Below are 24,943 nucleotides of genomic sequence, written 5' to 3'. Positions count from 1 at the left end.
AAAAAAATCTCACGAACTCTTAAAGTTTCCATTTCACAACCGAGGGTTCGAATCACGTCATATGAATTCCGTTTCTTACCAAATTTTATAGACATAACTTAAATACCATATTAAACCTATACCGGGCTCCGGAACCAAAATACGGATCCGATACCATCAAATTCAAACATCGCTAAATTTCCAAAAACTCTTATATTTTCAGTTAAACAATTTTCTTCAAAAATTCCTTTCTCTGGCTAGCAACCCCGGAATTCAATTCCGGGCATACGCCCAAGTCCCATATTTTTCTACGGACCCTCTGAGACCCTCAAATCACGGGTCCGGATCCATGTACCCAAAATATTGACCGAAGTTAATTTAAATTCAATTTTAAAAGCAAAATTAGCATTTTCCTCAAACTTTCACATAAAGGCTTTCCGCATGTACGATCGGACTGCGCACACAAATCGAGGTAAGATAAAAGGAGGTTTTTAAGGCCTCAGAACACAAATTTGACTTTTAAAACAAGAGATGACCTTTTGGGTCGTCACACTGAAATTCATGTTATTTTCAGGAGATGCAACTATTTTATCAATATTTGGAAAATTCTTTGTAAGATGAGCATTGACATACTATTATTCAAGAGGGAATCCACACAAACCTAATTTTTACTTCCCTGCACATTGCTCGTTTTCATTTTTTCAACGTCATCAGTTGAAGAAGCAGCAACAATTCCAGTTTTCTTTATGACTAATGTATTATATTTTCTTAAAGTATTCTCGTCATTATAATCTCTTAATCCCTTAAGTTGAGATAACAGATAATACATTTTCGTTTCTCATCCTCCTATAGTATCGTCGAAGAAAGGTTCTTCACTTAATACTGCTGCGACCCTTTTGATTCCAGCCCTTCATCTAAGTTTTGCAATGTCTTACACCCTTACCATCAGAAGAATCCTCTCCAACAGATTGTTTCTCACCCGAGTCGTAGTTCGTCGCATCCATGTGATCAAACTGGAGTTTATAATCTTTTTAGTTTGTATTTAGTATTATTCCCTTCCGATATTATGCTTTGTTTCCCTCTTGAACCATGTTGCTCGACACCCAAAAAATCATCCTTTCGTTTCCCATATTGTGAATCTGTTGAGTCCGCCCCTTCTTCCAAGTTTAAAAAGTTCCTTCTAGTTCCCGCATCTCTTGTCTCTGCAGCCCTTTAAAGTTGTAATTCTTAACCCAAGCGTTTCTTTTATCGTTAATGATTCTTTCTTGACGCCATATATTTTTTGATGAAATCCCATAACTTTCTGCCCTAAGCCATGTCCCAAACTAATAATCTTTTTTTATGTTACCCATTCTTATATCTTTCTCTTTCTGCACACATGGTTTATCATTATGGCCAAACATACCACAATACAAGCAGGCATAAGGCATGTTTTCATAACATATTTCAACCCATACTATTTCGAGACCCAAAGTTATCAGTTTTCCCCTTAGTATTAGTTTATTAATATTCATCATAACTTTAACTCTCATGTGTGCTCCCTCTCTGCTTCCGTTCTCTGGACTTATAATATCCATTGCACCTCCAAGAGCATGTTCGATTTTACGTCCCACGTGCATAAACATCCCATGAAGAGGAATATTCTTAACTTGGGTTGCACATGTTGAAAATCAGAGAGTCGCTTTTCAAGCCTAGTTCCCATGAATGAATGTTAAGGACAGAGGCGGATCCAAGATTTAAATTCTATGGGTTCAATTTTAAGGTTTTTAGTATTGAACCCATTATATTTTTAAAATTATAGGTTCAAATTTACTTTTTTTGTAATTTTATTAAATTTTTATATATAAATTTTTACTCCGGTCGAAAGTTATGGGTTCAATTGAACCCGTAGATACAACACTGCATCCGCCCCTGGTTAAGGAGGTATCTATCATACAACTATGGTGCACCAAGCCATATTTTTTTCATACTCTCCTTATTTTTGAAGATGATTTGGAAGAAGTTCCATCCAACTTCTTTAATTTGCAAACCCGTTGGATTTCCCAAACTAAAGGCATCGCGTTGTTAAATCTATTAAAATTTGTCTTTCTATCAGAGATTACCTTGCCCAATAAGCTTACTTCGCAATCATTCGTGCTTGGCTGAATATCTAGAAAGCCAATTGATACAGCTTTTGTTTCCTCTTCAGTAAGCACAAATTTGTGTAATCATTCAGTAATATCATCTGCCATTGTTTCACGGTCATAAACTCTAGTTGGGGTTGGACTTGCACAATTCATTTCCTAATGTACTACAAATAGTGTTTATAGTATTGAATGTACATGTTTTGTTTTAAAAGGAGAAACAACAAAATTATGAGAGGTAGTATGAATAAGATTAAAGTGGCAGTTTCTGAGCAGTTAAAATGTTGTATGCGCAGTCAAGAACTCACACGTTTAGAAAATAAAAGTATGAAAAATTAGGATGCCTAGTTGGATGCGTGGGTATACCAGGAGAGATAAGATTAAGAACAAAGATATATAGAGCAAGTGAGAGTGGCCTCCATGGTAGACAAGATGCGAGAAGCGAGACTAAGATAATTCAAGTATATGAAAATTGCAGAGAAGGAACACAAATGCCCAGTAAGGAGGTGCAAGAGATTGGTAGTGTTATGTCTAAAGAAAGGTAGAGTTAGACCGAGGAAGAATTGGGAAGATCTGATTAGACAGACCATGACACATCTCCAATTCACCAAGGACATGACCCTAAATAGGAGAGCATAAAAGTCGAGGATTAGGGTAGAAAATTAGTAGGTAGCCGAGTGATTTCTCTCTTCTCCACAAGAGAGCATGATTCTAGTTTAGAGAACCCTATTTGTCCCCTCTTCCCCTTATCAGTATTAGTATTATTAGTTTATTGTTATTTTATTCTTTAATTTTATTACTATAGTTATTCCGTTTACTTTAGTTACCTTTACTATTTTTGCAGTTAGTACTTTCTTTTTTAATCATCATAACTTTTTTGCTCGTATATTTTTTAAAAATTTATTTTGAAAAAATATTTCTTGAGCCGAAGGTCTATCGAAAACAATATCTCTACCTTATACAAGACAGGGATGGTCTGTATATCCCACCCTCCCCAGATTTTACTTGTGAAATCAAATTTGATGTGTTGTAATTGTTATTGTAACGTTGATATTTAAAAATTGTACAAGTAAAAGTGTCAAAAAAATGGGTACTAGTCACAAATGAAAAAAGCGGGAACAATAAATAAATAACGGAAAAGGGCCAAATATATCCTTCTAGTATCGAAAATTGTTCACATTTATCCTCCGTTATATTATCAATGTATTTGAACCCCTGCCGTTATACTTTAGTTCAAAATTGCCCCTAATTTTAATAAAGGGACATGTGGCAGCTCAAGAGTAAAAAGCCCAACTCCTATTTTAAAATATCCGGTCCAATTAAAACCCACCCCTAATTTAACCCATTAACCCATTAGCTGACCCATCCGAAACTTCACTCGAAAAATCTATCCGCCGACTCATTTTTTTTCTCTTAGCAAACCTTCCTCTCCCATCTTTCATTTCCTTTTCACCTATAAACAAGAACCATCTCTCGCTGCTATATCATCTTTTTCTCCTTTGTTCCAAAATTTTCATTTTAGAAGAACAATTCATCTGAGACTATCACAGAAAGCAGGAACAACTTTCACCATCATGGAACTAAAGAGAAAAATGTCACCAACTCAATTACTGAATACTAGCCTCTAACCAGTGAAATGTCTTACTTTCTTCATTTTCATTGCTCGATTTTTCGCTATCTGCTTCTCTATTTCTTATTACCCATTCAACTAGCGTGGAATCACGGAGATGTATCTGTCACAAAAATACACCCAGCATCATTATCACATTTTTGTTTCTTATTGTGTGATGATGCTACTGATTGGACTTGTATAAGAATAAGCACAGCAATGAGTTGGAAACCTCAGTTCAAAAAAAGAAATTGTTATGCATCAATTGCAGTGATATTTGTAAGTAAGATTGACAATGGTAGTGATTACGAAAATTAGACTCACTTCCAACGTCTTCTTTGGTTCGATCGGTTGGTTCGTATGAAAAAAACTGTGGGTTTTCTGAGATGGAACCGTGGAGCAGGAGTGATGATGGAAACTCGAAGAATGATCAACTATAGCGATTCAACCAGTAAGATATGAAAAAGTTTCAGATGCGGTTCTCTTCCGTTCGCCGGTGAGAAAATCGATAATATCAACGATGAGAAAAATCAATGATGAAGTCAAATAGCAAACATAACTCCTTTCCCAGTACTATTGTTTTATATTGAAATTTGTTTGGATTTGGTCGGGAATAAAGGGAGAGGGAGGGGATATGAAGAAGAAGAGAATGAGGGATATGGGTCGGCTAGTGGGTTAAATCAGGGGTGGTTTTAATTGGATCGGGTATTTTAAAATGGGGGTTGAACGTTTTATTCTTGAGCTGCCACGTGTCCCTCGTTATAGTTAAGCGCAATTTTAAATTAAAGTATAACGGTAGGGTGTCACGCCCCAAACCCGAGCGAACCACTCAGTAACTCATTTTTTTCTTCTACAACTATCATTGGCCAATATGGCCACAACTCGTAACGTATAACTGTAAGTGGGAAAACACTGTATCAATGAACCATCTTTCTTAAATCATAAATACATATGGGCCGACAAGGCCTCTGACATACTGTACAAAATAAACTTATGTCTACAAAGCCTCTAAGATTAACTGACATCAAATGGGATAGGGTACCGGCCTACCCGTAAGTCTGTAGTAAAACTTTGACACGATGACTCATAGACTCCGCTGCACTCCGAATGAGGTGGAGTCTTACCGATCCTTCGTTGAATGCCAATCTCATCTATTATGAGGGCTCGTCAAACTGATTATCTATACCTGCAGGCATAAATGTAACATCCCCAACAAAAGGACGTCAGTACGAATAATGTACTGAGTATGTAAGGCAGAACTGAACATAACCATAATTCAACATTAATTAAAGACATATAAGAATAACCTGAATATCTGAAGTGCCACCGTATATGCATTTATATATATATAATATGCTTCTCTTTGAGACTATTTTTATTATCCATATCATATGATGTATGACTGCTCAACTGATTAGTGGTAAATGCCCGACCGGTGGTAAATGCATGACTGCTCGACCAGCCGTAGCTCGGTGGTAAATGAATGACCCAACCGGCCAAAGCACGGTGGTAAATGCATAACTGCCCAACCGACCGTAGCTCGATGGTAAATGAAGATGCATGACTGCCAAACCGGCCGTATCACGGTAGTAAATGAATATGCATAATTTGGCAAAAATTAGGACACTCTTGTAAAAGCACTAATAAATACTCTTAGTCATATTTGTTGGTTTCTCATACTAGCCACGAAATGTCAAACTACAATAATCATCCTAGACTGATTACACTTTTCTGGTAAACCTTCCTGGCTTTTGTACTTACCACAAGATAGGATTGACGAAATCTCCTTGAAAATCATGAGTAGAACAATAAATGATAATCACCCCTAAACCACTAAGGCATATCACATTTGTTAACCATCAAAATTCACAAGATACCCAAATAGAAGATGCTTTCTTGTGGAAGGATAATGTAATTGTCAGCAAATGTGTGCCACTAGCAACAAATTAATGCTAAACCAATCAAAATTTGTTATCTACTTGTATGTGGATGAATCTATAGAAGTAAGTAAAATATTTTGATAAGAACAATCTTATGCAACATCTTCTTTGTGAATCCTGGAAGAAAAGTATTTGAAAGAATAGAATCCACATTCTTTAACATATATCTCAATAGGGACTAGATACATACTTAGACATGTTTGGATATCACTTTACGGAAATGAATAACATAGACATCCTTAATTTCTAAGAGTAGAACCATTTATGGAATATCATTACGTTTACGTATCGTTACTTGGATCATGCCAAAAGAAGGAAGGACTAGTCTTAACATACCTGAGCCGATTCTCTTGACAATTCCTCTAATACACGTATTCTGGTTAGCAGTAAGGACCCTTGCACCTTCAACTTTATCACCCACTTTATTCACTTGACAAAAAGTAATTCCTTCACATTCCAGTATTATAATATTCTATCTGTTGTTCCACCGATACATAGGCAATCTTATCACAAAGTAAACTGAATTATGCGTACAGGTGATGAAACTAAAGATGGGACATACAAACTAACGTGCAACCACAATACAAACCACTACAAATCCTACCAGTTTGGGGAGCAGTGCCTAGATGTTGAGATTCTATAAGTTTAAAAAGAAATAAAACAAGAAACAGATAAATTCCCCACATCTTCTTTCTGAAGGATTTAGAAAGGAAAGTGAGCAAGATATTCATAATTGTTTGAATCTTTGCATTTTCCTGAACTTCAACACACATATTTGCATTTCAATAATAGTAGTTTGGATTTCCAAAATATATGAAATGAAGTGTCTTTTTAATTATCAACTAGGTTGTAGTGTTTTTTGATCACGTCCAACTATGCCTTATAAAAAGGACTAAGCGGTCATTGCAAATATAATCCGATTTACAAGTCCGGAGTTGAATCTCACAGAGAACTAAGGCTTAGGTACAACGGTTCACTATCACCAAGAAGACAAACTTGAACAATTTCTAACTTATAGATATTAAGATCTTGTGTTTAACTAATTAACTAACAAATTAAAATATTAAATTAACAACTAAATATACTAAGGGTTAGAGACAAGATTAAGGAAGTCTAGAGTAATGATTTCCCCTATTGTTGGAATCCTTCCCACTACGTTTTCTATAAATTTGCCTAAGTATTCTCTACCGATCATGAGCGCTCTGACTGTCGTAACTCTCTCCCGAGTAATTACCACAATTTACTAGACATATTCTCCTGAATTACGCTAGCTCGCATTAAGTACGGCTCATTCAGATTGCACCCAAGATTTCGTTATCCCTAATCCCACTTTTAAACCCTCCGTATTGATCCCTAATATATGTTCGGAGTGATGTTGTTCAACAACTTCCTAAATATGCACTCTCTCCCGAGTAATACACACTAAATAGGCACAATCGATTGAGAACTCTTCAACCAACCACAATAATAATATAGTTGAACAAATAAAGAAAATATTATGGCAAATCTATATTAATCTAACAAGAAAATCACCCTTCAATAGGTTCCATCAAAACCCTAGAAAACAAATTAGCTATTCATAATAGTATGCAAAACTACAATACTAGAATTCATAATCAATAATGAAAATCGGAAGAAGGAAGTGAAAAACTCATAGAAGAATTCTCCGTCTTGCTCCTAGTGTGTTCTTGCCTCCTTAGGTCGAATCCCCGGTCTCCTCAGCTTCCTTAGGTCTAAATTGTGTCAAAAGTGTGTCCAACCCCTTAAAATACCATTTTTCCATGTATATATACCAAGTAGAGTCGGGCACAAATAATTATACCTTCTCCTATGCAAAAAAGGATATTTTTTAGGTCTGGACTGCCTCAGTCCGCATCTAGGTCCTCTATCGTGGTTTCGACCGCGTTTTTAACCCTGTTACATTTTGAATTTGGAAAAACGTAAAGCATGAAAGTTGTCGTCCTTTGAGTTAGATTTCTAAGCATATATTGTGGAGTCCAAATGGAGTTTTCAGAGAAAAGGTATGTGCATTTTACTAGACACTACGCAATGTGCCTACTCGATTCTTTGTTTTGCTTCTCTATTATCCGTTGATCCCCGAATACGATTCCAGCTTAATTTCTTGGGCTTTTACTCAGACTTCAAAGCTCCAAATCACTTGAATTCATTTCATAACATCTACATAACTTGGAATCACTCCTACAAGGCATAAAACACACAATTAGTGCAAAACACTAGAGATTAAAGCGCAAACTCAACTAAAGTGCAGTAAATTAGAGTATAATAATCGACTAAAATACGTAATTATAGCCTATCATCAACAACCCACACTTAAACTATTATTTGTCCTCGAGTAATCAAACTACACTTTATATAGACACAACTTTTTTAAACAATTCTCCTAACTCATCACACCAAGAGTATTTAAATAGACTAAGGACAAAAGCATAACATCTTCACCTCAAGATTTGACTCACAAGTACCATGCATTTTCACAACTTACCCACTTACTCTACTATAGAGGTCACTGACATTACCTTTCTTTCATGAATCAAGTTCTCCCACAAAACAAAAGAGAGTAGTTTTACATAATAAAATTTAAGAACACTTAGGAACTCAAGATAGAAAGAATTCACTCACTATTAGAAATAACATTCATATGTCACAAAATATGCACCATAGGCTTGTCCGTAGTGTACTACTCTACTAATTGAGCTCATTCAGTCTAGAATCAAGTAAGACTTTATTTATTTGTAATGTAGGCTGCGGGACGGCTATGATACATTTAGATATAAGAGTGACTACACCTCCCTAAGCACTTTAATATATATACTTTAACATTCAAACCACATACTTATGTAAAACCAAACTCCACCTTCACCTCAATGTATATTACCCCATACTTCTTTAAGCACAATTACATCAAGAGTCACCATTTATCAAGGAATACTTTTTTTTTCCACAGCAATACAACTATTTTTTTTCTAATTCAAGTGGCTCTCTTGTTCAAAACAATGCATCTTTCTCCTTATTTCATCAGTTCCACTCAAAAGCCAATCAGCCACCCCACACTTTAACTTTTACACAGTTCATAAACAATTCAAGTGCTCATGAGAGGTTGCAATGGTTTACATAGATGGTTAATTCTAACAAATGGGCAAGGCTTGTAATGTGGTTGCCAAAAAAATAAGATTACAGGCTCAAAGGGGTTAACTACGATACATAACAATTAGGTGGGTAAAATATACATATCTGGCTCAATAAAGAAACGCCTATATCACTTCCAAGACTGAACAAAACTACTATTTCGCTTTGCAAACACGCGAGGCAAGTTCTAGACATCAAATGCAATGTACAGAATAACACCCAAACCTCACACACACACGGCACATAACTCACTCAGGATTGGTTTCATCAAGACACTCTAGTCAAAGCAGTTAAGCACAGTTAAGATCATACAATTTAAGGTACTTATACAAGAGTTAAAAACAGAGCCTAAGCGTCACAACCAAAGTACTCACTATTCTCAAGGCATAACAAAGTCAAGAGATATTGATTCATTTCAAAACACAACACAATGACTCCTATTCAAAAAAAGAAAAGACTAACTACACCCGGTTCAAACAAAACCCTTGAAAAAGAACCGCGGCACAAAGAAAAACCATGAGGGAATTGCTACACTACCTAACAAAAAAATCCTTTTTATTATTTTTTTTCTTTAGACTTAAAACCATCAAGAAAATTATTTAATAGATCTATTGTCGGAAAAAGTTCAATCTTTTCTAATTTTGTAAAAAAAAATATTCATTTAAACTAACATAACTAAAATAGCATAGAAAGTCACCCAGACAATCTACTCACCCCACATTTAAAATTGTGTATTGTCCCCAATGAACACCCATACATACAAGAGAGTAAAAGGAACTCCCTGGTAGGCCAAAGGCCGAAGCACTAGCATCTCATAGGGTACTCAGACTTCTCCCAGGCCTGATCCTTCGTGCGGGTACCTCACACTTAGTTCCAACTAATGGTTTGTTGTTGCATCCTTCCAATAACTTTACTTTCCATGCTCCTAGAAAATAAAAAATCGACACTACAAAAATAATATAATAATAAAAATAAAATAAATAAACTAAATTAAATTAAAAATAAAGAAAAAATAAAGTTGTGTTGCCTTCCAACAAGCGCTTGATTTAATGTCGCGGCACGACGTGAATCACTTTTTTGCCTCTACCTCGAGCTTATGAATTGAACCCCAAGTTTTGATTCAAGCTTATGATTATGGTTATGGGGCGGTGGAACAAATCTAACTGGCCCAAGGAAATAATGTAGTATTCTTCACTCCTTGGTCTTTGTATGAGGTATGTAATCCTGACTTTCTAGCAAGAAGAATTTCAGAATATATGCACCTTGTTCCTCATTCCTTGACTCTTCAGTTGGTTCGGATGACTCTATTTCCATATCTTCATCCAAACATAATGTGAAAAAATACTTAGAGTGTAGACCAATGCGCTCAAACACATGAACTTCAGGACTTTCAACATCCTCAACATCAATGATACTAGAGTCAACAAAATTTATATTCTCAAAGTCCTTAGCTGGCTCTAGTCTCACTTCTTCCACATTGACATCCTCAAATTGTAGTTGGCTAGGTTGTTGATGTTCCCCTCTGACCTCCCCAATTAACACCTCAAATTCATGCTCTTCTTGGCTACTATCCTCAATATTGGCTTGTTGAGCATTAAAAGCTCCAACCACTTCACTCAATTGAACCTCCAACATGCGAATAATTGTCTCTTGCCTTTCTATATGCAATTGTTTTTCATTATTTTGTTTCAGAAGGCACTTTAACATATCCTTGATCTCCTTCAGGTCTGCATTCCTAGGTTCTTTGTTCCTGTTAACTTCACAAGAAAAGGTAAAACCATCATAGTAAGAGGTTGGGGAAGATAAGAAATATAAGCACAACCATAAAAGTGACTATTTTTACCACCACATACATCACACACATTCCACAAATAAGATTGAATTGGTACACATAACTCGCTCTCAGGAACGTTTGTGAGCACCTAATTTTTGACAATATTTTTTTTTTTGTCACTTCTTCTATGTAAAATATTTTAGGGGGTTTTAACATACAAATTTTTAGCTTTGTTATACTGTTATTATAGGTTAAAAATACAAAATTTTAGAAGGTGAATTATTACTATTAATATTATTTTATTTTTATTCTTATTTTTAAATAATAATAAAAAATCAGAAAAATATTAATTTTTTTTTAAAATTTTCGGGAGAGATTTAAAAAAATAAGAAAAAGGGAAGTATGGAATTAAAAAAGAAAGTAAAAGTAGGTGGATTTCTCTTTTAAAAAAGTAAAAGAAAGTGAAAATTTTAAAAAATAAAAGTAAAGTTTTGTGGAAATTTTTAAAAATAAAAAGTAAAAGAAAGTTGGATTTAAAAAATAATATAAAGGTAGCTGAAAATTTAAATTAAAATAAAGTAGAATTTTTTAAAGAAAAGTAAAAAGAAAGTGGATTGTTTTTTTAAGAAAAGTAAAATAAGTGGAATTCTCTTTTAAAAAAGTAAAAAAAGTGGGATTTTAAATAAGATAAAAGTAATTAAAGTTGGAATTTAAAAAATAAAAGTAAAGAAAGGTGGTAATTCTTTTTTATAAAAAAAGAAAAGCAAAATATAAGTGGGATTTATTTTAAATAAAAAAATAAAAATAAAAACTAATTTTTTTTAAAAATTCTCCTATAAATAGAAGAGAAATATTTGAAGAAAAGAGAGAAGAGAAGAGGGAAGAATTTAGAGAGAAAATAAATTTTATTCTTCTATGCTAAAGAGAATTTCTACTAGTTTTATTATTTCTACCTATTTCTTTCAACAAAAAAAAACATATAGCCATTCATTACCTTGTTTAAAAAAAATACCTCAAAAACAGGAGCTAAATCACACCAAAAATCAAATCCAAAAGCTTCAAAGTCAATTTAAAAGATAGCCCAAAATACTAGCCCGAAGAGGTCGAAGTCGAGTTCGGTTCGAAAGGTTTCCGCTCATTGCCTCCGGTTGTGGTTCATTTGCACATTAAATTTGATGGTTGTTTGCTCCATATGTATTGAATAAGATCTTCATCTATAAAAGGTTCATTCTTTTCTTAACCAATGTTTCCATTATTTTTCTTTCACCGTATTTCCTTTTGATTTGTATATTATATTTTGGTTATCTACCAACTTGAAAGATATGAACAAAAAAATGAAGGAAGAGCATCAAGAAATAGAATTCGTGAAAGACAGAATGAGTTTCTTCAATGAGATTGTAGTTCATAGGGAAAGATAGGAAAATGTATTCAAAATGGAGAGAGAACGATGTAATAGCTTGGATCCAAATTAAAGGATGTTAAGTCAATAGCAAATTTGATACCGACATGGGTGATTAGGTCCATAATAACTCAAATCATATATTTCTTCAATAATAATTCCATATTCATAAATCATGACCTTGCAATAATCTCAAAGTAGTTTTAGGAAGAAACATAATCATGAATATTTGTAGTTTGCTTTAAATTGAATACAATCCTTTTAGAATAATCGAGGCGCGCCATGCCAAATAAAATCTCAAAACTCATGGCCCTCATTTAATTAATTTTAATCCTTAGAAATCGAGGCGTGCCATTTAGTTGAATTTTCCATGGCCCTCACAAACTTGAAAGTGCGTAGTTGCTTTAGGCGCGCTATTTTTTTTAAAAAAAAAATAATTTCCTAAACTCGGGTGTGCATTTTATGTGACCCAAATCCAAATCTCAACAACGTTAGATAAAATATGTCGTGGACCGCGGGTGCATTTCATGTGACGTGGTTCAATACGTGTTTTATATGATGTTGAATTTTTCCATTTTTTTTTAATTAAAAGCGGCTAATAAGTTAAAAATATACCATAGGTTGAAAAATGTTTTAAAAATCAGATAATAGGCCAATTTTAATAGTTTAAGCGACCGTGCTAGAACCACGGAATCCGGGAATGCCTAACACCTTCTCTCGGGTTAACAGAATTCCCTACTAAGAATTTCTGGTTCGTAGACTTCAAAAGGAAAGTCGAAATTTCCTCGATTTGGGATTTAAAATAAATCGGTGACTTGGGACACCAAATAAACTATCCCAAGTGGCGACTCTGAATTGAATAATTAATCCCATTTCGAATAATGTCACTTAAATTGGAAAAACTCCCTTATATACCTCCGGGTGTGTAAAAAGGAGGTGTGACAGCTCTGGCGACTCTGTTGGGGATCCAAACCCAGAACTTCGGTTCAGGGTTCAAGAATTTGAACTTAGAATAACTGTTATAGTTGGCTTGTTTTATCTGATTTTTACATGTTGAGCCTAATGTGCTAAATGTCGTTTTTACCGCTTTGATATTGTTTGGACTATATATAAATTGCTACGAAACCCTTCTCTCTCCGAGTCTTCTAAATCATCTGGGAAGTGTGCACTTCGTGTGACTTCTTTTCTGTTAGAGTCTTATCCCAATTTAGAACGAGGTTCAGACAAGTTGCAAAGCCGGTGAAGCTTCTGTATTCCCGGTATGCTGCCCCCTCGGCTCGAGCTGTCCGCTCGGGTAAGCCATGTCTAGAACAATAAACTCAGGTTTTTAAACCTAGTATACCAAGCCTCATGTCGGATCCCTAGTAGGAACGTTTGTTTGCATTATGTGCATTTGACCTTGGAGACTCAACACAGGGGTTGGGTCTGTCTAGGACAGGTGTACCCAAATGAAAAAGACCATCCTGATGCATCTTACGTGCTACTTGCGCATCTGTTTGTTTCGGCTTTCATGTTGACCGGCTTCTAGAACAGAGGAAGAAAATCAAAAAAAAAAAACAAAAAATCAAAAAATCAAAATAGTAATAATAATATAGGAGTGAGAGGTAGGTATTTAGAAAATTCTGAAACTCTGCCGAAATTCCGGAAAAAAAAAAAGTCATCTCCAAATGAGCCAAAGTTTTCAACTGCCATGTTCTGTCAAAACTGGCGAACTACGCGAGTCTCATTCTCACCGGATGTGAGATACGTAGGCAAACCTCATCGGTTCCGGGCCATAATTTTCAAAAAAATAAATCCAAAAATATTTTCCTTCACTTCCTCTCTAGAAAAGTCTTTTTTTTAAACCCCAATTTTTAAAAAATCCAAAAAATAATATTTTCCATTACTTGCTTCTTTAGAAACTAATTGTTTTTTTTAAAAAAAAATATATACAAAAATATTTTCTTTTACTGCTTCTTTAGACCCTAATTGTTTTTAAAAAAATATATATATACAAAAATATTTTCTTTTAATTTCTTCCAAAAATCCAAAAATATTTTCATTCTTCTTTCAAAATTGAAAAGAAAATTCAAAATTCAAAAATATTTCATTTTTTAGAAGCATTTCTTTCATAAATTCAAAATAAAATTCCAAAAATATTTTTCTTTCTTCTTTAGAAGTTTTTTTTTCTATCGAAATTCCAAAAAAACCCAGTAAAAGTCTAAATTAAAAAAAAAATTTCTTCTTTCGAAATTCCCAAAAAAAAAAATTGAAATCAAAAATATTTTCTTTCTTCTTTATAAGTCTTTCTTGCGGAAATTAAAATATTCCAAAAAAAAGAGTTAGTTTATTTACTTTATTTTTGGTCTTCCTGAACTACACTAGTTTGATTCTCACCGGATGTGGGATACGTAGGCAACCCCCATCGGGTCCAACTTCATTTTTGTAAAAATAGCCCAAAAAGAACAAAAAATTTTGTTTTGATTGTAAATAAGAAGGTGATGTCATTCTTGTCTAAAATAGTTGATTGTCTCCAAAAGGGCGCCGGAAGGCCCTTTTTGCAAGAACAACCACCTTTAGTAGTTTTTTTAAGGTTTTGGCCATTTAGCAAACACAGCCTTAAAATCTTCTTCCCCGAAGTGCTGAAAGGCCGTATTTGCAAAGCCGAATTTTTTATGAAATTTTTTTAAAAAAAATAGTGATAACCTTTTCTTGAGTCAAAATGAGTCGTAACCTTTTAAATTAAATCACCCTAATAAATGTGCAGGATTAGCACAGATGAAAACGAACCTTTCGCAGCTCTTGAAGAGATCCCCTTACAGCTCCACATGTGGTGGAATGACCTAGGAAAAGGTAGCCGAGGAACTGTGAGAAAAGTTTTGGGTGGTCTTGTCGGACTTTTTAACATCAAGCCAAGATTGGACGTGATTGAAGCCTTGATACCTTTTTGGGATCCGACACGCAATATGTTTCGCTTTTCTGATTTTGAACTCACACCCACTCTAGAGGAAATTGTGGGTTACGCCGGCCTTAGCGGAAACCTTAGAAGTCGGTACCCGGTGTCACCGAGACCAGTATCTCCTCACAAGTTTCTAGATATGTTGAGTATTAGCCGAGATATTCAGGATGAGAATTTATCTGGAGGGTTTTGCACTTTCCAGTTCCTGTACCAACGCTATGGCAATCCCCAAGGTTTCGAAGCACCGAATACTGGTCTGACCCATGCCGGAAATAAAGATAAATGGGAGGCAAGGCGGGGTTTGGTTTTTATAGTAGCATTCTTGGGTGTTATAATATGTCCGCGAAAAGACGACAACATAGAATTGGGCCTCGTGGGAATGGTTGATGTCGCAATCAAGAAAGCTAATGGCACATTAGTTCCCCTGATCTTATCTGAGATTTACCGAGCTTTGGCCATCTGTCGAGAAGGGGGAAAATTCTTCCAAGGCTGCAACTTACTACTACAATTGTGGATACTGGAACATCTCTGCCACCGTGTCGGGTATATGAACTACGGCATGACCGGTTTGGATTGCATCGAAGAATTTGAAAGCCGAGTGGCGGGGGTTGAATTTCCAGAGGGTACCGAAGCTTGGTTTGCCCACTTGAGTTCTTTAACTTCGGATAAAATTGAGTGGACGTTCGGATGGCTCCCTGCCACCGAAGTCATATACATGTCAGCTAAAGTATGCTACTTTCTCCTAATGGGCATCCGGAGCATCCAGCCATATACTCCTCACAAGGTTTTGCGCCAACTAGGAAGATTTCAAACCGTCCCCCATGACGAAAATTTGAGTGTACATGTCGTCGAATTGGGCCCAAAGGCTGTATTTCCAGAAGGAAGAGTTCGTCAAGTTTGGAATGAGTGCAGATTTCTCGAACCCAAGACTATGGTGCGGGATCTAGCTAGAGGTGAGGTGGACCCCAATTATATGGTTTGGTTTGGCAAAAGATTTCAAATTCCTCGAGAGCCTGAGAGACCTGCTAAGAGACCTCATGTCCAACAATTCACTAACGACTCGCAGGAGCAGTGGGGCTGGTTGGCAAAAGAAGAAAGCTATAGGGCTAAGATAAGTAATTAGAGGGACAAATCAGAGACCTCAAATTTGGCCACAGTATCCAAGCTGCCGCAGATGAAGGGGAAAAGAAAAAGCTAACTCAGGAAAACGAAGCTCTCAAAGCTCAAATCCATAAAATGAGAATAGCTGCTAGAAACCCGGAAAGAAGCCGGGCAGATGAAAGGCTTATAAGCGGTCTGAGAAAGAAAGTACTTGAGTGTCAAGATGACCTAGAAAAATCTGAGGCTAGTCTAGCAAAAGTTCGAGCACACTTGGCAGAGAATGCAGAAGGGCGGGCAGAGTTTGTGCGACAAATGAAAAGAAAATATGAGGGGACAATCGCCAATTTAAAGAGAAATCTAATCACCCTTGAAAATGAGGCGGACAAACAGGCCAGGAATTTTAAAGCCGATAGGGAACATTGTTATGCTTTGATGGCCCAAATGGACGAAGATATGCAACAATTGCGGAATCAAAATCATCATGACACTCAAGTGTTGGAAGCCCGGAATCAGCAAATCGGGCGTTTACTTCAGGAAAAGGGTATTGTCCGAGAGAGGGTTAGAGCCATTGCCGACTACATCGTCATGAAATGCCACGCATGTGAGGATATAACTCAGACCACTTTCTCCGCTGCTGTAATGACATTTGTCTGCCAGATAATGAGTGATTTGGAGCGGCTTCAAGGGGATCTCGCACGTAGGCCCGTGAGACCGAATGATGTCCCACGGGCCCCAGGAGTCGAAGCATTGATGTATTCATAATTTTTCACTTATTGAGTCTGTATTTTGGAAATTATTTTTTAGTCTGTTGGTAGTTTTAAAATTCCAAGAAAATGAGTAGTTTGAAGTCTTTTGTAATAGAAAGTTTAGGAGTTTTATTACTGAAAATTTGAAAATTCCCAAAAAATTGTTTCTTTATTTTTCGCACTTGTTTTTCTTGAACTACGTAATGATCTGATTCACAAGGCGTCGTGATACGTAGGTAATCCTCATCGGATCCGGTCACGATTTTTGTAAATAACTCAAATAAGAGAGGGATGTGAAAAAGAGAGCCAAAGAAAAATGAAAAAAAAAAGGCAAGGAAAGAGAGGAAAGAAAATAGTGGAAAATGGGAATAAGAGGAGAAGTACAAAAGGCAAAAGTGGAAAGAAAAAGAAAATTGGGAAAATAAGCAGAGCCGGGATGAAACATGTAGCCGTTGCGAAACATGTAGAAACACATTTAACTATATAGGTGCATCACACCCCAACGTGCGATTTCCTATGCATTAATTGCTTCAAACTAACTGGTTTGTTGTCTACTATTATAAAAGGTTCTATAGTAAGGTGGTTGGTTTTTGGTAGTCTGGCTTCATATTCATACTTCACAAGGTCAAAAGGAAGCGTTGAAATGTCTTCGGAAGTTCCTCTGCCAATAGTTCCTATTCCAGAGGATAGTCCGATCTCGGCCATCCCAACTTCTGAGTCAGCAACGGCTGAGGAAAATAGAATTCTGCATCTCCGCATGATGGAAATGTGGGACGCCTGGGCCAATGGAAAAGAACCACCAAGTGCGATCCCTGGATTCCCTGAGCTTTTTCCCAGGGCAAGTGGGACCTTCAACATCCCCATAAGCTATCCAAATACCCCATTGGGATATCCTACCATTTCAGCCCACTTTACTGGAACACCTTCTGAGTCTCGCCCCCAGGTGTTAGCTTCAAGTGCGGCTTCAAACATATTCACTACGGCACCTTGTTCAGCTACGGCACAACCTGTTTTACCCAGGCCTCACTTTGATTCATCTTCCTTCACATTTCAAGCACCATCTTACCCAGGGGAACCTCCTCAGTTTCCTACTTATACTTACCCTCAGCCACCCCAATTTGAGTTCACTGCGGGGCAAGAAAATACCACCAAAACTCCTGAGCAAGAAGAGATTGTGAGGAAGATGAGGAGTATGGAATAGAGTCTCAAAAGCATACAAGGCTTGAGTGGACAGAAAAGTGTATCCTATGACGACTTATGCATGTTCCCTCATGTGCACCTATCATTGGGATTCAAAAACCCAAAATTTGAGAAGTACGATGGGCATGGTGATCCTATTGCTCATCTCAAGAGATATTGCAATCAGCTGCGAGGAGCCGGTGGAAAGGAAGAACTACTCATGGCCTATTTCGGAGAAAGTCTGGTTGGCATCGCATCTGAGTGGTACATGGACCAGGATATATCCCGCTGGTACATCTGTTATGATATTGCTAGAGATTTCGTCAGGCAGTTCCAGTACAACATTGATATTGCTCCAGATAGGAACTCATTGACAAACTTGAAAAAGAAATCCTCAGAAAGCTTCTGAGAGTACGCAGTTAAATGGCATGAGCAGGCATCCAGGGTAAAGCCTCTGATGGATGAGGTTGAAATGGTCACAGTTTTCCTCCAAGCTCAGGAAGCTGACTACTTCCAAAATATGATGTCCGCAATGGGTAAATCGTTCGCTGAAGCTATCAAGATTGGCGAAATGGTTGAAAATGGGCTGAAAATGGGTCGAATTATAAGCCAATCCGCTATCAGAGCTACCTCCCAAGCCATTCATGGTGGGTCTGGAGGAATAGCAAAGGGAAAGAAAAAGGAAGAAACATCCATGGCAGTATCAGGTGCAAGGAGAAACTGTACTCCCAGATCCCTTTTCTCAGAAAGGACTCCGCAACACTATTACCCTCACCAAGACTTGGCCTATACTCCTCAGCCATACTCGGTCATGAATGCTCAGCCTTATGTCCGGCCACAACAACAAGACAACAGAAATCAAGCTCCATTTCCTAGAAACCAACCTCCTTACCAAACCCACTACAACCCCCGTCCTCTACAAAATCATTTCCACCCTCATGAACCGCCCAAGAGGCCAAATTTCACACCAATTGGCAAAACCTACTCCAGACTGTTACCAAAGCTTGTTCAAATGGGTCTGCTACAGCCTGTTCCTCAAACCAGGCAAAACCCAGCATCACCCGCTTATAGAGCCGGTACCCGATGCGCCTATCACTCAGGGGCAGAAGGGCATGACATAGATGATTGCTGAACTCTGAAGAGAGCCGTGGAGAACTTGATAGAACAAAGGAAGATAGTGATGAGGGATGAAGATGTTCCTAATGTGACCAATAACCCACTGCCAGCCCACAACAATGGGCCGGTAATTGGAATGATTTATGAGGATAAGGAATTTGACCCAGCATTGAAGGCCATCATTTCCATTGTTGACGAAGAAAAGAAACCAAAAGCTGCCCCGAAGTAAGATAAAGGGGAGAAAAAGAAAGAAACCACCCCTCCAAAGTCAGAGAAGAAAATTGAAGTTGAGACAGGGGCAACGCCTCCCAAAGATGTTGTTCTCTACGTCCCTCAAGGCCATAAAGAAAAGCAGATGACATTGAGTCCTCCTAGGAGATTCGAGCTGAACAAAACAACCCAGATGTATGTGCCCAAGGGGGCTTATGTGATGCGGGGGCCAATTAAGCCATCGAGGTTGAATGAGCCCGTGGTTATTGGACGCGCGCCACAGAAGCCCATGAAATATCCTACTGTTGTGCCCTGGAACTACAACAAAACGGTGGTGACCTATAAGGGCAAAGAAATCCCAGGAGAAGTTCAAGAAAATAACCTTGTTGAAAAGTATTCCAATTTGGAAGAGGTGAACAATGCTATTAGAAAGCGTTTCCCACTTAAGAAGCCCGTGAGTGCCGAAGAAGCGGAGGCTTTCTTTCAAAACATGAAAATGACAGATTATGAGGTGATTGACCAGCTTTGAAAATTTCCCGAACAAGTCTCCTTGTTGGCTTTGTTGATGAACTCAGCCGAACATCAGAAGGTATTGATCAAGACCCTTAACGAAGCATATGTGCCTGTTGACACTTCTGTAGAGCAGTTGGAGAGAATGGCAGAAAGATTTTTCGCAATCAACCAGATCACTTTCAGCAAAAATGATTTGCCCTCAGAATGGGCCGCACATAACAAAGCCCTGCACCTAACAGTCAAATGCAAAGGGCACTACGTGAAAAGGGTTATGTTGGACGGAGGCTCTGGATTAGACATTTACCCACTTTCAACTCTACAGTGCATGGAAATCGGGACCGAAATAATCCGACCCAACAATGTCTGCGTACGTGCCTTCGATGGCATCAAAAGGGACCCAATTGGAGAGATCGATCTAATTCTGACCATCGGCCCAATAGACTTTGAAGTAACCTTCCACGTTCTAGACATGGACACATCCTACAACTTTGTTTTGGGGAGGCCATGGATTCATGAAGCGGGGGCTGTACCCTCTACTCTTCATCAGATGGTGAAGTTCGAGCATGAGGATCAAGAGATCGTGGTCCACGGAGAAGATGAGCAATCAATTTATCGGGACCCATCAGTCCCATGTCTTGAAGCAAGAGAGGGGAGTGAGCACATAGTTTATCAGGCTTTTGAAATTGTGGTTGCAGACCAGTACAAAGAAGGAAACCCTTGCCCCCAACCCTTCCTTTCTAATGCATCAATCATGGTGGCCAAAGAAATGATCCGACATGGCTTCAAACTGGGGAAGGGACTTGGGAAATCATTGCAAAGGATAGTTGAACTTATCACCCTGCCCACCAGTGAAAGGTTCTTCGGGGTAGGCTTCCGACCCACTCCAACTGATATAAGATGGGTAGATGATAGAAATAATGATGGTTGGGTCTTGCCTCAGCCGGTTCCGTATCTGTACAGAACATTTGTCAAGCCAAAATACCAGAAGAAAGAAGAAGATGAGGCCTTTACTGCCGAAGAGATTGAAGAGATCTGTGGGGCAATGAGGAAGATACTATATGAAACCCACATGGTCCAGCCAGGGGAGGGCTCAAGCACCGCTGAGGTGCTGTATATGGGACCCAATGGCAAGCTACAGAATTGGAAGGCTACGCCATTCCCAATCAGGTGGGAGTCCCGGTAGACCTGTCCTGCCACTTTTTCTGCATCGCGAGTTATGTCAGGGTGTAACTCGGATGTTTTTCTTTAGTTTCTTGTCTTTTAATTTCCAATGTAAACCCTGTTATCTTCAAATTCAAAGAAATGAAATCATATTTCATCGTCCATCCTTCTTTATTCTTTCTGATTTTGTAATTTTTTCTCTTTTTTCTTTCAGCTTTAATAATGTGGCTTTAAATAACGTGACATGCTTGCGGACTTCATGCCCAGATCCAAACACGCTGTCTAACTGCGAAATAATGAACCAAGAACCGAAATATGATGAAGAAGAGGCTTTTAAGGAAATAAATCGAGAATTGGAACAATTTGAGAATAAACCTAAGCCAAACTTAAATGAAACCATTGGGTAGCTCTGAAGAAGTCAAAGAAACCAAGATAAGCATTCATACGGATGAAAGAACCAGGGACACATTGATCCAACTTTTGTTTGAATTCAAAGATGTGTTTGCTTGGTCATACGATGACATGCCAGGATTAAGTGTCGATTTAGTGGTCCATAAGTTGTCAACCTACCCCGATTATTCCCCTATCCAGCAAAAACAGAGGAAGTTCAAAATTGATATCAGTGACAAGATTAAAGAAGAGGTCACAAAATAGTTAAAGGCGGGAGTGATCCGAGTGGTCCGATACACCATATGGCTGGCTAATAAAGTTCCTATGCCAAAGAAAGATGGGAAAATCCGGGTGTGCGTTGACTAACGAGATCTGAACAAAGCAAGCCCCAAGGACAATTTCCCTTTGCCAAACATCCACATCCTTGTTGATAAATGCGCCAAACATGAAATACAGTCTTTTGTGGATTGTTACGCAGGATACCACCAGGTGTTGATGGATGAAAAAGATGCAAAAAGACAGCTTTTACCACACCTTGGGGCACTTACTGTTATAGAGTCATGCCATTTGGTCTGAAAAATGCCGGGGCAACTTACATGAGGGCCATGACTGCCATTTTTCATGATATGATGCACCAAGAGATAGAGGTGTATGTGGACGATGTAATCATCAAATCCAAAACCCAGGACGACCACGTTCGGGACTTGAGAAAATTCTTTGAGCAGCTGCGCAAATATGATTTGAAGCTGAACCCAGCCAAATGTGCATTTGGGGTACCATCCGACAAACTCTTGGGATTCATAGTCAGTCGGAGGGGCAACGAGTTAGATCCAACAAAGATAAAGTCTATTCGGGATTTTCCTCCTCCAAGAACCAAGAAAGATGTTATGAGTTTGTTGGGAAGATTGAATTACATCAGTCGTTTCATTGCTCAATTGACCTCCACGTGTGAACCCATATTTAAGTTGTTAAAGAAAGATGCGGCAATCAAATGGACAGTTGAATATCAAGAAGCTTTTGATAAAATCAAAGAATATCTGTCAAATCCACCAGTCTTGGTCCCACCTGAGCCAGGGAGGCCTCTGTTCTTGTACCTGACCGTCTTGGAAAATTCTTTTGGCTGTGTCCTCGGGCAACATGACGTGATCGGAAAGAAGGAGCAGGCCATTTACTATCTGAGCAAGAAGTTTACTAGTTATGAAGCGAAGTACACTTTATTGGAAAGAACTTGCTGTGCTTTGACATGGGTCGCTCAGAAGCTGAGGCATTATTTGCAAGCTTACACCACCTACCTCATAACCAGGTTGGATCCTTTAAAGTACATATTTCAGAAACCAATGCCCACTGGGAGATTAGCAAAGTGGCAGATCTTGCTCACGGAGTTTGACATAGTCTATGTCACTCGCACGACAATGAAAGCCCAGGCATTAGCGGATCATTTGGCTGAGAACCCGATTGATGATGAGTACCAACCTTTGAGAACTTACTTCCCAGATGAAGAAGTAAATTCAGTTGAGGCAATATCTGAAGACACTCATGCTTGGAAAATGTTCTTTGATGGGGCGGTAAACGCAAAAGGTGTTGGAATTGGGGCAATTTTGATCTCACCCACTGGTCAGCACTATCCAGCCACAGCTCGGCTTCAGTTCTTTTGTACAAACAACACCGTCGAGTATGAAGCTTGCATTATGGGTATAAACATGGCAATCGACCAAAATGTCGAAGAGTTGCTGATCATGGGAGACTCAGATCTGATTATCCGGCAAGCCCAAGGAGAATGGGAAACCTGAGATGTTAAGCTTATCCCTTACAAGAAGCATGTGGAAGACCTCAGCAAGTGATTCAAGTCAATAGAGTTCAGGTACATTCCCCGTTGTCACAACGAATTAGCCGACGCACTTGCTACTTTGGCCTCAATGCTGCCGTATCCAGGCAATGCTCACATAAATCCCTTGGAAATTCAAATCCGGGAAATGCATGGTTATTGTAATACAATTGAAGCAGCACCAAATACCCAACCATGGTACCATGACATCAAAAAGTTTCTGAAAACTCAAGAATAGCCCGAGCAAGCCAGTGGAGACCAAAAGAGAACTATTAGACAGCACGCGAGTGGTTTCTTTTTGAGTGGGGATGTCTTGTACAAGAGAACTCCGGACCTCAATTTGTTAAGATGTGTTGACGCAGAAGAGGCTGGAAGAATCATGCATGAGGTACACACGGGAGTATGCGAGCCCCACATGAATGGGTATGTTTTAGCAAAGAAAATCCTTCGAGCGGGTTATTACTGGATGACCATGGAAAATGACTGTTTTAGTTTCGTTCGGAAGTGTCATCAGTGTCAGGTGCATGATGATTTGATTCATGCACCTCCCACAGAACTGCATCCCATGTCTGCACCTTGGCCATTTGTTGCCTGGGGCATGGACGTCATTGGGCCAATCAAGCCAAAAGCCTCAAATGGACACAGATTCATACTAGTTGCCATTGAATACTTTACAAAATGGGTTGAAGCAATCACTCTCAAGTCTGTCACCAAGAAAGCTGTGGTAGATTTCGTGCACTCCAATCTTATCTGCCGTTTTGACATTCCTGCAACTATTATCACAGACAATGCTGCAAACTTGAATATTCATTTGATGGGGGAGATATGTGAGCAATTCAAGATAATGCACCGGAACTCTAGTCCTTATCGGCCTAAAGGCAATGGTGCCGTTGAAGCAGCAAACAAAAACATCAAAAAGATTTTGAGAAAGATGATTCAAAGTTCCAGGCAGTGGCATGAAAAGTTGTCGTTTGCATTGTTGGGATATCGCACTACTGTGCGCACATCAATTGGAGCCACCCCGTATCTTTTGGTTTATGGCACGAAAGCCGTAATACCCGCCGAGGTTGAAATCCCCTCTCTCCGAATCATTGTTGAAGCCGAAATTGAAGACAGTGAGTGGGTTAAAACCCGTCAGGAACAATTAACCTTGATTGTTGAAAATCGAATGGCTGCGGTCTGCCACGGGCAGTTGTACCAACAAAGAATGGCTCGTGCCTATAACAAGAAGTGCAGCCTAGAAGTTTTGAAGTGGGGCAACTCGTTTTAAGGCGTATTCTTCCTCATCACCAGGAAGCAAAAAGAAAATTTGCTCCTAATTGAAAGGCCCATACGTCATCAGAAAGATATTGCCGAGAGGTGCATTGTATCTGGGCGATATCGAAGGAAATGATCCTGAAGCAGCTGTAAATACGGATGCAGTCAAAAGGTAATGCTTAGTCTTTCTGTAACAACACAATTGTCCGATTAGGAGGACGAAGGCTTTTATTCTCGCTACCCAAACACTATCTACCCTTTGCAAACCCATTTATGTTGGTTACTCTTCTTTGATTGCCCTCTTTGGAACTTGAAAGTGTTATTGAAAAAAAAATGAAAAAACAAGAAGAAGATGTTTTCCTGAACTATGTTCGACTTGATTCCGAAAGGATACGTAGGCAGCCTCTCTATGGGGTTCAGTCACACCAAAATAAAAATCCAAATTCTCTCAAAAGTGAAACTGGGCAGATGTTGTAATGGTCCTGCGATAATCCCGCTTGAATGGTTCCAAAGTTGTAATTCGATCCAAATCATTT

General features: G+C 38.3%; 1 protein-coding gene across 1 annotated transcript; it reads left to right on the top strand.

The window, feature by feature from the left end:
• Nucleotides 1–22,737: 22,737 nt before the first annotated feature.
• LOC138887307 (uncharacterized) lies at nt 22,738–23,115 on the top strand. The gene has a single exon (XM_070169037.1). The coding sequence runs from the start codon at nt 22,738–22,740 to the stop codon at nt 23,113–23,115; it is 378 nt and encodes a 125-aa protein (XP_070025138.1).
• Nucleotides 23,116–24,943: the final 1,828 nt, after the last annotated feature.

The sequence above is a fragment of the Nicotiana sylvestris genome, chromosome 3, assembly GCF_000393655.2.
Source record: "Nicotiana sylvestris chromosome 3, ASM39365v2, whole genome shotgun sequence".
NCBI lineage: Eukaryota > Viridiplantae > Streptophyta > Magnoliopsida > Solanales > Solanaceae > Nicotiana > Nicotiana sylvestris.
The sequence above is the reverse complement of the archived record's forward strand: the minus strand, read 5'-3'. Positions and strand labels throughout refer to the sequence as shown.

Bases quoted from the DNA above. Each gene is read 5' to 3' on its own strand.
- LOC138887307 (XM_070169037.1), top strand. From the start codon at position 22,738: ATGAAAGCCCAGGCATTAGCGGATCATTTGGCTGAGAACCCGATTGAT.